The 17,308-nt window shown below is 46.6% G+C and overlaps 1 protein-coding gene across 1 annotated transcript; it reads right to left on the reverse strand.

The window, feature by feature from the left end:
* Positions 1-3,872: 3,872 nt before the first annotated feature.
* On the reverse strand, positions 3,873-11,413 carry LOC144932344 (ectonucleotide pyrophosphatase/phosphodiesterase family member 7-like). The gene is made up of 5 exons (XM_078856285.1): positions 11,143-11,413; positions 8,989-9,131; positions 7,528-8,154; positions 6,713-7,118; positions 3,873-3,976 (listed from the first exon to the last, which is right to left on the reverse strand). Exons 1-5 carry the CDS (start codon positions 11,411-11,413, stop codon positions 3,873-3,875), a joined length of 1,551 nt encoding a protein of 516 aa, XP_078712411.1.
* Positions 11,414-17,308: the final 5,895 nt, after the last annotated feature.

Here is a 17,308-nt window from a genome sequence, read left to right on the forward strand (position 1 = left end):
ATTCAAGTCTCTGCTCAAAACTGCCACTTTTAAACCGTGCTTCCGGGCCACACGTGGATTTTCTCTTCATTTCTCGCTCAGTCCCTCCCATTCCCATCCGTTTTACTTCCTTGTGTTTCTACGCTCTGAGACGGTCGTCAATGGGTGCGATTACCATTTACTTCGTTGTAGGATGACTCGGGATCAGATGACCCAATTCCAGAGCTGGTAATAGACATGATTGTGACACCTTCATTTTCAAATAGATCAACTATCATTTCATTTGATGTGCATTTCCTCAAACATCTACATTATGTCAAGTTGTGTTATGATATATATATTCTATTCGTTGCACCTTGGCACAAAGCAATACAATATTGTTTGGTAACATTGCAATAATGTGGAAGGATCGAGATATGTTTCCTTTGTTTCGGCCGGAAGGGACCAATACTCTGTTGGGCTCTTAATTTCATGGGCGTCCTGCGACGGCGCAGATGTTTAAAAGTACAGATATTCTTTACAATCGTGGTTACTTTGGTTGTGATACAAACAGGAAGACGTGACTTAACCGAAAAGAACCAAAGAATAATTCCTGCAGTCACGAAAGCTCCCAAATTAAGATCCTGCTACATGCTTCGTTTGTTACAGGAATAGGGAATCGGTTAAAACATTACAAAAATACAAAGCATGGCTGCATTCTTTTGAGAACAAAAATGAAGGGGAGGAATTTCAATTTCCAGTTATTCGGGAATTAAGTGGCAGGGTCATTTAATTTTCCAACACAACCATTAAATTGTCATCTTCATCACATGAGGGTTGTATGTAATTATCAGAGCTGGAAGTGAACTCAATTAAGTGAAAAGCCAAAAGAAGTATTATGAGGTGATTTAATAAATGGATGTCTGTCTGTATTTCAACACAGGATCGTTGTGCTATATTTAATCTTGATATCGCATCATGAAGCTGGACCGTGGCGTCTTGTGCTTGCTGCAGCTTGCTCCGTTGGACAGCGTTGCCCCACGTCTGCTAACGTGGTTTAGACATTCAGACTGAGTACGAACGTCGCCTTACCATAAAAAACACCATTCCATGATGCAAAAGCGCGTCCGTTTGCATAAACGAGATTCTATTTGCGCGTAAAATGGCAAAAGAATAAATCTCGAAAGAACAGGGCTGAGTGTGCAACTGCCTTGTTAAAGATTCAAGGGATCATGCAGTACCCTAGTCCTGTTAGGTGGGTACAGTTATTACATTCATATGAACGTGGTAGTATCATAATGTTTTGCAGCAAAGCGAGATTTGAATGATTTGTGTTGAGATGCATATTAAAAAGATGTAACTTTAAAAAAAGAGTGACAATACATATCGTTACGGTATGACCCGCGCCAATTTTACTTGTCGTTAATTTGATGAGAAATTTACGTACTATTTGGGTCTTTCGGAAAAGTCACGTCAATAGAAAAATAATTTAAAAAAATCACGATGTTTCGATCGCAACACAGCAGTCTGCCTGCTGTATTTTTTCACCTGAAGACGAATGTTTGTGTTGCGATCGAAACGTCGTGGTTTTTTAAATAATTTTTCTACGTGACTTTACCGAAAGACCCAAGAAGTATGAATTACTGCAGTCACGAAAGCTTCAAGTCGAGAAACTTACATTGCGGTATGCGCATTTGCAACTATATTGGAAGACAAACATTGACTGGCTTTCTTCCTGCCTGTATTCCTGTCTGTCTGGCCGACTAGCACTCAAGTGCGTGATAATGACGCCACCGCGCGTGATAACGCCACCCGCATTCCACAGCCGTGCATAGGATCTGTGCACTCTGACGCCCCCCCCCCCATTCCCACATGTATGTTGAACTTCTTTCGCACCGTACGTAGCCAATCGTGCTAATCGGAGGTACGGGAAGGACAACAAACCAACCACAAAAAGCAGTTTTAAAGAAATGAGTTTTCATTCCAGATTTAAAAGTGCCTAGCTCCAGTGGCTTCCTGTGCAAATGTGACAAAGCAGAGAGTGGAGGGAAATGAGGAAGGCAGAGAGAGGGAGGGAGGAAGAAACGGAGAGCAACTGAGAGAGGCAGCAGAGAGTGAAATGGCGTGAATTGGAGAGGAAGAGTGCAGAATGCAAAGAGAAAAACGGAAAGAGGAGAGCGATGGAAAGCGCTAATCAGTAGGTGGGAGGATTAAGGAGAGGCAAGACAGAACGAGACGGGCAAAGAAGAGGTGGGAACAAAGAAAGTGAGGACGAGGGGTTCGAAAAACAGGGATAGGTGGGAAGTGGGCAGGATACAGTGTAGGGAGGAGAGAAATGCAGAGGGAGGGAGATGGTAGAAGAGGAGACAGAGAAATAAACAAAGGCAAAGTCAGAAATGGAGATAAATTACGATATACATTGCAGAGAAGGCACAAGAAAGGTGGAGAGAAAGGGCTCGATATAAGATTAAACGTTTTGCTGGCTGGCTTGGAGGGACAGATAGACGGTCGCATCCAAATGATGTGCGAGTTGGTCGTTAACTATTAAATACAAATTACTGCGAACATCTGTTAGTTATCTCTTGCAATGCAGCAACGTTCCAAACGCGGATTTCTGGGTGGGTTTGCGTGTTGAACGTTTAAGTTGAAAACAAAACATAATTTAAACTGCTAAAGTTACCCGCAGCAGTGTGTGGCGACAGCTTGAGAGGAGAAATTCTCAACATGAAGCAAAACCCAGAAAACAGCACTTAAATAATAAGCAGTTTTGAAATGGTATGTGTTAAACTAAGATTAAGATGCATTAAATATTTAGTCTGGATTTCATTAAAACATTCTGAACTGAAAATCTAAAGATTTTAAAGCAAAATTATATTTCAACTTCAATGAGTCCATTTGATAAATTCAGCTCGAAGCGAGGATCTGGAGCGAAGCTTCGACAAATTAATGACCGACTGTACATCAGTCCTTAAGTTCCGAAAATCAATTTACCTCCCTACGTGAAGGTGAATTAAAATTTGTGCAATTACTGCTCAATAATTTCAAGAAATACACGCGACATCTGTGTATCATGTACGTCCATCACGAGCTTGGGTTGAGGCCTGTAAAGAAACACGTAAAAAAAACATTACTTTAGTAATGAACCTATTGCACATTACACTGTCCGCTTCATCATTATATCTCCACCACATTGTTAATGCAGGCACAGACTGATCAATAGAGGCTACAAACACCAGGAGTTGCTGGGTCATCGCCATTATACTGTGTCATCTCTTCATTCAGGCCTTCTTGATCGCTGGACCAGGAAATTGAGGCCCATTTTGTTTTTTTTGTCTTCCAGACTCTGGTTCGGAGTCAGGAATTACGTTGAGTACCAATTGTATCTCATAAACGCTGTAGACATAGGGCGACACGTGCATCTAAAGAGTTGTTAATAAGACGTTGTTTTGGAGCAATGAATGAGTGGAATGCTACAGACTGGAGGGGAAATGAGATGATATTATGACAGACACATAGAGACAGTCAGCCATCTGCAGAAGAGATGCGGGAATCCTTGAGCCTGTACTTGAACAAGTGAAGGTTCAAAGCCTTTAATGATTATTCCAGACAATAATATCAGCAGCAGAGAAGGAGCCATCCTCCCATCAAGCGGAGGATGATGCAGGGATATGATTGACACCCTTGGTTTTCCAGGGCCAACCAAGACGTTGCTCGAGGCCCAGAGCAGAAAAACCACATTGGGGCCCTCTTAATCCACCACGTCCAAACCTACATCCCAACTACTCACAAATATAATACTTGAAATTGATTCTAAACACATGTAGAATTTCACTCCCCGTAAACCTTGCACACATTGGTCACTAATTGCAAGGGTTATACTTACTTTGCAGTGGTTGCTTTCTGGGTGGCGTAGGCTACTGCCACAGTGAAGACGAGAACAGAACCGTGGTGATTGCGAGCAGGCCGATGAATCCTTTTGTCAAGCCAGGGGTCAGACGGTTGGAGGATCCAAGGTCATCTGTCAACAGCAACACACGAGCTGATTATTTACGAGACTCCTCTAACGGTATTGAGACGTGTCTACGTTGTCAGGGAAACTCGCTGAGCCCTTCAAACACATCACAAACATTTGAAGGATTTTCACAAATGCGCACTTTGCATATTTTACGAATATTCACACGGTGTCATTCATGAAACAAAAACGTGGAGCGGCCGCGATTGACTCCGCCTGCCTCCTGAGTGCCGAGTTGGAGTAGTAACGTAATGGAAGGTGCCGGAATGTGGGCTCGGCCGAGAGGGTTGCCGCTTACTCTTGGTCGTTTGTTGCTATTTTGTGTTGAGAGTTGGCGTGGGGTTTTGCGTTCGTTCATTCCCGCATGGCCCTAATTGCTTTATACGTTGAGTTTAAGCAAAGTTTTACCAAACAGGGCCTTAATAGGACTCGTGGTGGTGACTCTGCCCAGTGCTCACCAAGCTGCAGTAGCCAAAATGCTGGACGAGGTAGCTGCGGCAACCGGAGTTGCCCCTTCACGTCGATAATTATCTTCAAGCCTCTGCCCCTGCGTCTCAAGTCCAGACACCCAGCGTGGGCATTACCACCGCCCAAAGACTCGAGCATATGACATACCCGCAACTGCCTGGCGCGAGGAATGGAGACGCGTAGACCTCATCAGTGATCCATCCGTCCAGATGCCTGGCTTCGACTTCCCAAGGCGCCAGTGGGGTTCAGTTGCACCACTTCCGGTGTGACCAGGGCAGGGAGTGTGTGTGTGTGTGCCCGCTTTCGAACATCGATGGGACATCGTACTACTTACGTGACAGCCTGCCGTGTGAATGCGGGGAGTAGTGATACCATGGCGCACCATTGTCTCTGGTTGCGGTACTGGGTACTGCCCTGCACATACTGGAGGAGGAGGCTTTCAAATGGCTCTGTGGCTACGTTGGCTGACGTCCACCCACACTATACCATTGACATACTACGTATGTATTCATTTAATTACTTGTTTTTTCTTGTGTATCTGGTACTCTGCCTGGAAAGTCACGTGTAAAAGCATTCGCTGACTAAGCATCCGGCGCTGGACACTTTAGGACTCTTCGTCGATCAAGAGTGTGTGTGTGCGCCACGCTACCCTGCACACAGGTTGCACATGTCATCGGGTGGGCCCGGCATGTACATTTACAAATGTGCGGCCCATTGGTCATCTACTGCTGGATGAAGGCCTCTCCACACCACGTTGATCGTGAGGGTCGCTTAACCAGGCTGTCCACTGCACTGGTGGCCCCAGGAGCGGTTAACACCGGTCCTAGCCCTGGCAGGGAATTTAATTGAGACCACTTGGGCTCACAGATAAGTCCGCGCGCGTCACCATGCCACCGCTTCACCCTAGTACTGATGTAGAGGATGTTCGGGACATCCTCACACACAAACACCACACAACCATGGGTTAAGGGTCGCGGGAGCACTGCCGTGTACGACACGCAATCCGATTATTGAGTGGAGGACACTCCCATCGGATTGGCCCCAGAAGGATTAACAGAGTAGGGAAACCCCGAGAAGGGAATGAGTGTGAAAAAAGGGGGGAATACGGGCTATATAAGGAGAGGAATTGGAGGGTTCGAGGTTGGTTTTAGTTGATAAGTGGAAGTACGGTGTGAGGTTGCCTTGATCCTGCTTAACCATCTCAAGTCTCCTCTTCACTGTGTTAACAGGAGTTGTAACCGGCGACTTTGTCAGATGGAGCTCAATCACCAACCCACCCATGTCAGGCATTTTTTTTAAAATGGTTGCCCCGCACCAATGTAATACAAATGCGTGGGGAAGCTACTCGTCTTGTCGTGGTGTTCTCTTCCGAATGGGAAACAGGTCTGGCGACAGCCCATCAACAACCCAGTGCAATGGCGACTGAGCGTGCACGAGGTGCAACTGCACGGGATGGAGCTCCGGTGTAACAGGCTAAAATAACCCCTGCCCCGATTAAACCCGGGTATAGTTTGGCCCTGGCCAGAGTATACCCGGGGGAATAAAGTGTCCTAGGCTAAACAATACCCGGGGGTTTAAACTAGACTGGGCCAGACCATACCCCTCCAGGCCAGAATATGCCCCATGTGAAAGTTCAAAGGCAATTATCCATACAGAGAACAGCCGACAACGAACTTCAATCGATATCTAAAAAGCGTATAAATGGAAGTAAGAATCTCAATTTGATCAATTGAAGCATTTTTAGGGTTAGGGTAATTATTAAAGTTTCTCTGGTTGAAGCAATCAAAGTCTATGTGTTTACAGTTTTAAATAAAATGTTGGAAAAATTAAGTAATTCATGTGTATATCGCTCAACACTATTACTATCATGGGGGTATAATTTGGCCTAGAGGGGCATAATTTGGCCTAGGCCATAATATACCCTCGAGTATAAATTGGCCTAGGCCATAATATACCCCAGAGTATAAATTGGCCTAGGCCATAATATACCCGGGTATAATCTAGCCTAGGCCGTTTTAACCCCGGGTATACTACGGCATGTGGGTATACTACGGCCTGTTACACCGGGCACCAGACTACAACGAGGGAGGGAGAAATGGACACCGCTGCGGGCGCATTTGGAACCCCTTCAGCTCTCTTATTCTACTCAGATCCACAACCTGCTCGCGTCGCCAGCAATCATAATAAACAACAAACAAGCACACGCAAAGTGGACCTCGACGTCCACCTGACCTGGAGAGCTACATGGCACACCACTTGGTGGGAGACAAATACCCGGCAAGTTGGCAGTCGAAGCCTTTGTAGTAGTAGTAGCCTTTGTAGTAGTAGGAGTAGCCTTTGTAGTAGTAGCCTTTGTAGTAGTAGTCTTTATAGTAGTAGTAGTAGCCTTTGTAGTAGTAGTAGCCGTAGTAGCCGGAGCAGAAGCCCAAGTAGTAACATCAGCAGGAGTCGTGCTCTGCGAGTCGACGAGCATGTCCCGGGTGACGTCGAGGGAGCCGTTGTGCGGCTCCGGCTGCACCCCGAGCAGGTCGCACATGAGCGCGTACACGTGCACGCTGTCGAACGGCTCCGCCACGTAGCCCCGACGGAAGCGAGGTCCAAAGGCGCGGAAGATGGTCCACATGTCGGGCACCTCGTTGTCGTAGCCGTGGTCGCCCTTGTTGAACTGGAATATCATTCTCTGTCCAGGGGGGTGGGGGGGGGGGAACAAAGGGGGCTTTCGAACAACCCGGTCGGATCAACATCGTGCAATGAGTCGCTTTTAACTCCTCCGATAAATCAACATTCAGACGGGTTTGATTTTAATGACTCTTATACAAGTAGGTGTGGAGTGGAGGGCAGTGCAGTATAATCCGCTGCTTTACTGTCCTTCTGTGCTCTCATATCTATGCTCTCAGCCTACACCAATCCGCATTGACCAGCGTGGTGAAGCTTAAGAATAATAAGTAAACCCACAGCCTGAACAGCGTGGGGAGAGCCTCGTCGAGCGATGGACTGACAAATGGCTGTACAGGCAGAGCTGTACAATAATGCTCATCGTGATGCAAATACGGTCATGTAAGATGTCGAGTTTGGTGTGAATACTCAACCCCATTGACCACGTAGCCAGGGTCTCCGTACACCAAGATGGGCAGGATGCGCTCGTGGTTGCGGTAGTGAAAGCGCTCTGGGAACTCTTCCTTCCTATAAACGTGCAGGTGCGGGTGGGCACCCTTCAGGTTCTGGTAAACTTCCACCTCCTTCCCTTCCTTGGGCAGAAGCATGCCGGACGGTCCGTAGTCCACCAGGTCAAACTTGAGGTCCCTTGTGAAGTTAATGAAATTTGACAGCACAATTTCATCGATGTCCGGAGCTTTCTGAGTGGTCAGCATGCCGTGGTCCGAGGTGATGATGACATTGAGGGTGTCCTTCAGGCCGCTCCTCTCGATGGCCTCCACCAGGAAGCCGATGGTCTCATCCACCTTTTTCACAATCGCCCGCCGCTCTTCCGTCTCTGGTCCATACTTGTGGCCCGTGGAGTCCGGCTCGCCGTAGTACAGACCCACGAAGTCGAGGCCGTCCTTGACGAACCAGTCCATGACGATGTCAATGTTGAGGAGCCACTCGGTCACGTTGCTGTTCGGATGATCGTCCGCTTCCGCCACGGCCTTGGACGGAGTCTGCCCGGAGTACGTGGCAGCTCCGCCGGGGAAGTGGAACGAGCCGGTCTTCAGGCCCTGATAATGGGGGAAAAATATGAAAACGCAACGGCGTTGGAAAGATATGTTGATGTCAACTTTCACATATCAACTTTGTTTGAGACCACTAGGGCATAAAGTGCCTTCTTCAATCTTATAGTTCAAGATGGCACTGCTCGAAAGAAGAGGAGTTGATTGGAACGGCAGCCTGGTATCTATGTTTCTCTTATTAATTTCAACTTTTAAAGTCAACTTTTGTTCAGACACCTCCGTACATGTCAGTCGATGTCTCTGCCATCTCTAAGAATAATTCATCCAAAAGGTCAGCCAGTTATGTGTTTGTTTTTTCATTAGGCAGTTTTAATGACAAATCTTGGGAAGTGTTGTTGTTTTTGTTGTGATAATGCGGTTGTAGCTATATTATAATCCGGTGCGTGTTTAAAGTTTAAAATTGATGAATAGGATTAGGCACAATCTTCATTGTGTGGTTTTAAGAGTTAACCATACACAAGAGTTGAAAAGCCTGCAAATGGGTGTCACTTAACCAACCTTGAAAATCCAGATGAAAGGTTTTAAACGCAAGTCAATTTGCGTAGCATATAAATGTGAACGCATCTCAAGATGCTGTATAGAAAAAGGAAGTATGCAGAAAGAGGTAGCCAGTCATAGGCAAGGGTAAAGAGAAGCATAGTGAACTTGAACGGGGACAGGTACATGGTCGCATGCTGGAGGAAAGAAGTTTATGACGAGGAAGGACAGGACAGGAGAACGTACGACCTCCCTCTGACCAAAGGTTGATTTGGCGGCTTTGACAGAAGGCAAAGCGAAGCATGCCCGAACTACGGATTTTCGAGAGCGTGAAGGCCAAGAGACCTGGTTTTGCGCCGTGATCCAGATGGGGAGGGTCTGGTTCCACCATTCGGAGCGCAGTTGCGTTTTCTTAAAGTTGCGTTTTTCTCCGGTCTCTGGATCGAACAGCATGTTGTGAATGACGCCGTGAGACTCCGGGTGCCTCCCTGCGCACACCGCGCACACAGACAAAAGAGTCACGCCAAAGTTAAGCATATGTATAATACTGACCGTTCTTCAATATGGCTCCCTATATCACAATTATTTTTAAATTATGCGACACTATAATTGATTTAGTTTATTTTACCAGGTAAGGCCCACTGAGCTGTATATCTCTTTTCAGAAGCGACCCTAGCCACAAATGATAGCTCAACGAAGTGGCTTATCACGTGGAAATTTATCGCAGCCAAATACTCTAAACGCATGTTTCTAAACGTGGAGGTAAAAACCGTAGGACCCGGAGGAAAATCCACACGACCACGGGGAGAACGTGCAAACTACAAATATACAGGAGTCAGGGTCTGGATCTGGATTGAACCCACGATTTCCTGCATACCAGGCGAGGTAGTTAACATCTCGCCACCGTGGCGGCACAGTGGTTTGAACCACGTGCTACGAGCCTGGCGACCTGAGTGTAATTACCAGCCACGGCTAACATCAGTAACGAGTGATATCGGAAACCCGTTCTTACGTGCCCCCCCCCCCACCACTGCCCACCAAAGCCATTTTTTTTTACTTTGGTAAAATACATTAAATTGTATTAAGCTCTCATCTAGAGGATATTCAGGGATGTATAATAACATATTTTGGCAGCCTATTTAAACTTTCACCACGCACCGCTGCATCGATTTCACACCAGTGCACGGGGAAAGCTCCTGAGAGCGAAATTGCTCAATGCGCAGCCCAACCTTGGAAGAAGAAAAGCCGCACTTGGATCGACTACCATTTTAAAATCAGCAAATCGATCGACTTCTTTTCATTTAAAATCGAGAGAGAGAAAACAGAGAGAAACAGAGCTATTTGAAACTGAAATGATATCTTTTCAAGGTGAGATCTGGGTCAAGAGGGAAATGCAGATTGCATACGAAAAACAAACACACAAACACAACTCGAAACAAGGTCGACAACACTTACATGACCAATCAATCAATGTTCATATAGAGCACTTTACAAAATGTAACATTTACATACACGAATGCTCATTGCTTATAACAATTTATAAAAACCAAGCGTTTTTGTTTAAATATTGACAAAGCCATGGATTCTTGACCAACTCAATGAACAGTAATCTAATATTATAGCACAATGGGCACACGTTGAAGGTACAAAAGGTGCAGCCCTGCAATTGCTCTCTCACACCGCTGTTTTGGTGGAAGGGCCTCCACTACAGAGCTGCTCCAGAGGGGTTATTTGGCGAAAGGGTGCTGGATACTTCGCCGTGGAGAGAAAAAAAAACCGAAAGTAATCCAATGCACATGACGACCACAGAAGAAGAGGAGGAAGAAGAGGGATATCGGCTCGGACGTCGCATCCTCAATCGAGTAGCCGGGATTGGGTCGAAAAATTAGCTACCAGAAGGCAGCAGCAGCAGCACATTGGCACAAGACAGAGGAAAGTGGAAACTAATGACGAAATGTGCAGTGGACACCTACGGGATATCTGCCCATGGATCGTAATGATCCACGAGGGCCAGACGCCTTGGTCAAAAATGGGGGGGGGGGGGGGTGTGGTACCCACACTTTAACCCACCTCACTCGACCAACTAATCGACCAACTGTGGTCTCTATATTTGCACTTTTCTGGTGGAGAGATGCAGGGGCTTTGAGGAATGTGCCAATATTTTGAACTCACGTGCCAGGAGAGCTCGAATCGACCAGCGTGCGAACATTGTGGCAGCACGCCCCGACCATCAGTTATGCTAAAAACATTTGGCTTCAGCTACGCTTATCCGTACCTGTAACGAGGGAATTTGACCCACATTTGAACAGTGGCCAAACGTCTTGGAAGATTGGAAGAGGTCGGAGAACTCACATGGACAGCTCGCGATTGCAGAACGGGCAACCCCTGGAGGGCATGTCGAACAGTTGGTATTACGATTGTTTAAAATAGGTACGTAATTTTAATTGAGCCTCTAGATGAATCATCGACGGATCCGACTCAGAGGTGCTGAAGGGTTACCAGTGACGAGGGTGAAGTGCGATGGAGACGTCATCGTGACGAAAGGCGGCACCATGTGTCGCGCCGCGACCCCGATGGTGCGCAGGTGGTCCAGGTTCGGGGTGTCCACGTCCGTGTCGTAGTCCCAGCGGAATCCGTCGAACGAGACGAGCAGCAGCTTCTGCCGCTGCCCTCTGTGCGCCGGCAGCGCGCTCGATCCCGACCATGCAACGCAGAGCGCGAGCGCCAGGAGCCAGCGCCCCGATCCACGCTCTCCTCTCAGCGACAGCATCGTCCTACAAAGGCTTGGAGGTTCTTCTTCCGAGGACAGTGAGAGCGTAAATGTTTCTTTTGTCTTCGCACCACTGCCCTTTCCATGGATATTTAAGGGTTAATGGCAGGTGCAAAGTGTCACCAATATAGATAAGAGATACGCTGACAATGTCTCAGTTGTTTTGGCTAACTTCAACATGCCCGCTACTTGATTTTGTCCCAGATTAAGGAAAAAGGTGCAGCCCTGCAATTGTTCGCTCACACCACTGTTGGAGGAAAGCCTCCGCTATACAGCTGCTCCAGAGGGATATGGCCCCCTCTTCCATGCTGGCCAGACACCTTGGAAGAGGTGGGGAGGGGGGTACCCACACTTTACCCCACCACCGCACTCGACCCACCAATCGACTAACTGTGGTCTTCCTGTTTGCACTTGTGGGTGGAGAGAGGCAGATGATTTCAGATATTTTCCCATCTTTTAAACTGACGTGCCAGGAGAGCGAATCAATCAGTGCGTTAGCACTGTGGCAGCGTCTCCTAACACCAGATACACGTAAAAATGGCTCCAGCTATGCTTAGCCATTGGGCGCTACGGTGGCAAGATGTTAACTCCCTCGCCTGGTATGAAGCAGGTTGTGGGTTCAATCCTCGACCCTGACGCCTGCTGTATGTATGGAGTATGAATTTTCTCCCCTTGATTGTGTGAATGTTTCTCCAGGTCCGCTAAAGATTTCCACGTGATAAGCCACTTCGTTAAGCTATCATTTGTGGCCAGGGTCGCTTCTGCAAAGACACATTTAGCTCAGTGGGGCCTTACCTGGTAAAATAAACTAAAATAGATTAGTTTTAGTTCATCCGCAGATGTGACGAGGGTGTTTGCTCCACTCATCGACACTGGCCAGGCGTCTTGGAAGCTTGGAAGAAGTCGGAGAACCCACGTGGACTTCTCGCGGTTGCAGAACAGGCGACCCCTGGAGTCTTTCCTCGTGACGCTGGGCGACAGTGTAGATGCGCAGATCGCAATGCTTTGTTGAGCTTTAAGTGGTACATTACTTTTGAGTGGAGATGTTTCAGGATTTTTGGAATTTGAGATGATGAGATATATCACATTTGACAAGCATTTCTTAGGTATTTTAATAGATGTCAATGTGTGTCAAATTATGGGCGCATTATAAATATAAGTTGTTGTTTGTCATTGTTGTTGAATGACTGATCAGATGCTGGTTTGATACATGATTACGTGACGCAATTATGATTTATATAGATCGCCTATCATTTCAGGACTGCATTTCCTCCAAACGATATCTATATTTTTCACGTTGTTTTACGTTGTAGAATACTCAGATAATTGCACCGTGGCGCAAACAATTAAAATGTTGTTCGGTAACATCTTGCAACCTTCTGGAATGACCCATAAATGATATGCCAGGCTCCTTTAATCCTGCAATTGTGATCATTCATCACACGAAAGTTACATTATTTTTAATTTCTAATGTCAGAGCTGGAATTTTGCCAAATTGCAAACCCCAGCGTAGTAAAATTTTATATTTTACGCAGTCATTAGAGACAGGGCTGGCACTGTCAACTCACTACACCTGACCTCCCATTGTGCTCAATTCACTAAATCTGAGCTCCCATTGAGCTCGTCAACTCACTGAGAACCTGTTTAATCTGGTGGCTGCCAGGATCTTATCGGTTGCCAGACCAACGTTCTTGGCTTTTGAGACACCCGCGCAATCGCAACTGAATGTGTTTCTTTCAAGCGCCGTGTAATTTGCTGTACCTTGCTCTCAATGCTGTACCCTGCTCTATATCAAGAAAGTCGACGTTTTGTGACAAGGAAGTGCAGATAACGAGCAACGGAGACGTTGTAACCGTAGCACTGTTTATCGGAATAGACTTTATGGCAAAGTAATACCATTATAGTTATTAATGCTAATTGTTTACAATATTAATTACACACAATTGGGACTCATTTTCAGGCGGGTGGTGCGTTGAGAAGTTTGGCAAACAACATTAATGAGCAATTGGCACATGAGCAGGAAACGGCTGTCACCTTAGAAACCCCACGCACAGCTCTCGCACACAGCTTCAATCCACAAGCAGACTTTGATCCAGTGAGTGGACCAAATCTGTGTAGTGGATTAACGCGCGCCAAGAGGGGAAATTAGAAGCACGTGTGGGTTATGGACAGTGGGGTCGCATCAGGGCAAGCAGGTGTTGCTGGGGGGATAACGGCCAGAGAGAGACGGCTCGTTAGGTGGTTATGGGATGCAGGGCAGTGATTGGCCGGTTGTTGTTGTCAGGGACAAGGTGGCACCAGCAAGTCTGGGGATGGGAGCAGGTGGCGGAGGGGGCCGCGGGCACGGGGCGTCGGTGGGAACGCCGGTTAATGAATTGGTAATTAATGAGGACGGGGATAAATACAGGAGCGTGAGAGTGAGACGGGGAGTTGTGCTGGGAGCTGGACGTAGACAGACGGGGAGAAGAAGATATGAGAGAATAGGTTAGCAGTGGAGCAGGAGAAGAAGAAGATATGATAAATGGAATAGGTTAGCAGTGGAGCAGGAGAAGAAGATGAGATGAGAGATAGGATAGGCTAGCAGTGAAACGGGAACAGAGAATACACGATGGAGGGAGAGAGACAGTCGGAGTGAGACGGAGAGGCCGAGAGGGAGTGACAGCTGTAGTGAAACAGAGACGAGAGGGAGAGAGACAGCCGGAGTGAGATGGAGACAAGAGGGAGAGAGACAGTCGGAGTGAGACGGAGACGAGAGGGAGAGAGACAGTGGGAGTGAGACGGAGAAGCCGAGAGAGAGTAGTGAGACAGTCGAAGCCGAGACAGGCGAAGCAGAGAGGAGAGTCGGGGAGAGAGAGACGGAGAGAGGGAGGGAGGGAATGGAGCGAGCGAGGCCAGCAGAGCGCGGCGAGCGAGCAGACAACGCGCCGAAGTCTCGGTTGTGGAATGTGAAGAGTTTTGTAAAATAAAGTGACGACGGAAAAATAATAAGTTGTCTGCGTAAAGATCAGCACTACAACTGTACTGCCACTTGCTGCTGGCAACTCGTGGGCCTTGGAAGCGTCATGCCTACAACACGTGTCAGGCAAGGTAGTCACCCATCCAAGCTCGAACCGGACTCAACTCTGCTTGGCTTGCTAGATCTGATGAGGTCTGGAGCACTTGGTGGGTGCCACAGTGGCGAGATGTTAACTATCTCACCTGGTACGCAGGAAGTCGTGGATTCGATCACGACCCTGACGCCTGTATATTTGGAGTTTGCATGTTGTCATGGTCACGTGGATTTTTCTACGGGTCCTCCAGATTTTCCCTCCACATATAGAAACGTGCGTTTACAATATTTGGCTGTTATAAATATCCACATCATAAGCCACTACATTGAACTAGCTATCAATTGTGGAAAAATTGCTATATCGCTCAGTGGGCCTTACATGGTAAAAAAACATAAGGGTAATTTGGTTGTATTGTGCATTCATGATGCTGTGCAGTGGTGCCTTGTGATTGCAGCTTTTCTCGTCACATTCTTTCACTGGAGCCAATCAGGAGGCTCGGTGGAAGAGTGAGTGACTCGCAATTGGAAGGTTGTGAGTGAAAATCCCGGCCGGTAGTCGACTCCATCATCTTTTCGTGGGTCGGTAAAATTAGGACCACTTTGTGGGGAAGTCAATAGTGGTTGTTCTATGGCTCGACTCATCCCGGTAATAGGAATGTGGATATTCCATCACTGGCTCAGGGCTGTGAACTGTAGATGAGCACCACCTAAATGCTTATTTGAACCTAATATAAATTGGACCTGACTATTCTCACATCAAGTGCAAAAAAGCAAAGCGCATGCAAATGTCTCGCCGAACGTTGAAGACATTCCGCAGTATTTATTCCCATCGTGGAGCAACGTACACTTGACTAAATTGCGTACAAAATGTGGTTGCAGAGAGAATTATTGTGCAGCGCGGTGAGCCATTTAAGCTGCAGTGTTTGCGCAGAAGAGGTGTGCCATTCAAGAGATGCGATTCAAGCGGCCGGCAAGACGCTTCTTCACTGTCTAACGTCGCTAGCTGCGCTTGTTTTACTGCAAAACTCGGTCGCTGCGGATGACTCACGTTGAATTGATGAGGGCTTACAAAGAGTGCCGTGTGCATATCCACTATTAAAATAGATCCCACTCATTACTGCCAACAGCCCAGCTTCACTGACTAGCACATTGTTCTGATATTTTATGCAGGGGAAAGGGGGGGGTCGAATCAATATTAAGATATGTTGAACATTTGATCCAGCAAAGACTTAACCCTAGATCTAATTCATTAGTTGGAGACGATTGTAGGAAAATGAGCGGTCATTTTGCGCCAAGGTCACTTTGTTCAATTCGGCTCGAAGCTAGAATCTGGAGAGAAGCTGCCACAGACTAACGACCGACTGTAAATGTGTACTTGAGCCCACAAAATCAGGTACCTGCCTACCCAGGGGAGAATGTTAACGTATCGAATAGGAGGCTACGGTTTTGAACACCTAATGCGTGCGCAGGTCATTGAATTTGTTTCACGCGACACGTGTGAGTCATGCGTGTGCCATCAGGTTCTTGAGCGGCCTCTGAAGGAACACATAAACATGTATAGTTTTAGTAAAATTAATCAGTTACAATTTGCATCATCATCTTCATCATTATCAGCAGCATCGAATATTCACCACATTGCATTGGAGACCCACTTTGGGAACTCGAGTGGAAACGGCAGCTCCTATGGGGGCCAAGACATTTCAAAAGTAAAAATAAAAATGTCCTACTCAATTTAGCATTGAGGCGGTGCTTATCTCCTCATTAGAGCGATAAGACAGTGGTGGAAATTCAAGATTCCCATGATGAGGTCAAGTGTATCTCACAGGAGCACTGTTAACGTCCCCATAAATGTTCTCTTGTTTTATCGACCCTGGAGAAAGGATGAGCCGTGTCAACCCCACAACCAGGATTTGAACCCGAACCTTCCGATTGTGAGCCACACGCTCTACCGCCGAGCCACCCGGCTGGATCACGAACAGTTTAACACGTGACCAAAATTATCCAAAATAAAGTTTTTTTTTTTTACGGAGATCGCGTTTGTTTCACACACGAAATGAAGGACGTGGGCAGGTGCTCCAAATCGACGGCAAACACATTTATTGTGGGAGATCTGTAAAATGGAACAACACGTGGTGTCACACACAGTAATCCTCAACCGAGTCGCCATTAACCACGTGACTGGTGTACAAGTCCGATTCATCAATAACAGTTTATCTTAAACCCAATTCTACTACTGATAAACCATCTTTGTCTTTGACAATAACCTTTGCACTTCACTATTCGAATATTACTTTAATCCTAAGCTGTATGTCCATCTATACCATCCACTTATATCGGTATCTTACACCCATTATCTGTACTGTATGCGTACAGTATACGTACTGTACTAGTCACCATTGTACAACTTACTACTGTACATGTGTTCTATTCTCAATAGCATTGCAAGTAGTCATATTCTGGGGGCATGGTTATAGAATTAACAGTATTAGGGTTGGAGAATTACAAGTATTAACTACAGTACGTCATCCTTTACAGTGGATGACGCCCTAAAACCCCTCCTATTGAATGTATCACAAACTAACAATTCAAAGCCAAGCCTTTGGGTTATTTACCTGGGAGATGCAACAGCACGTGTGTCACACATGTCGTCAGTTATCGCATGCTGGTGTACACACGTGCACACCAGCAAAACCACACTTTACTCCCTTTACTCCATTCCTAATGTTCCACACGTAAATATAAATGTGTTGTTAACCCACCACCACCCGACACAGCCAATGAATAAGGTTTGTCACGTAAATAAAACGTGCTAATAATTAGTTACTACTTCAGCACACCAGTGTGTT

The sequence above is a fragment of the Lampetra fluviatilis genome, chromosome 5 (genome assembly GCF_964198595.1).
Source record: "Lampetra fluviatilis chromosome 5, kcLamFluv1.1, whole genome shotgun sequence".
NCBI classification, from domain to species: Eukaryota; Metazoa; Chordata; class Hyperoartia; order Petromyzontiformes; family Petromyzontidae; genus Lampetra; species Lampetra fluviatilis.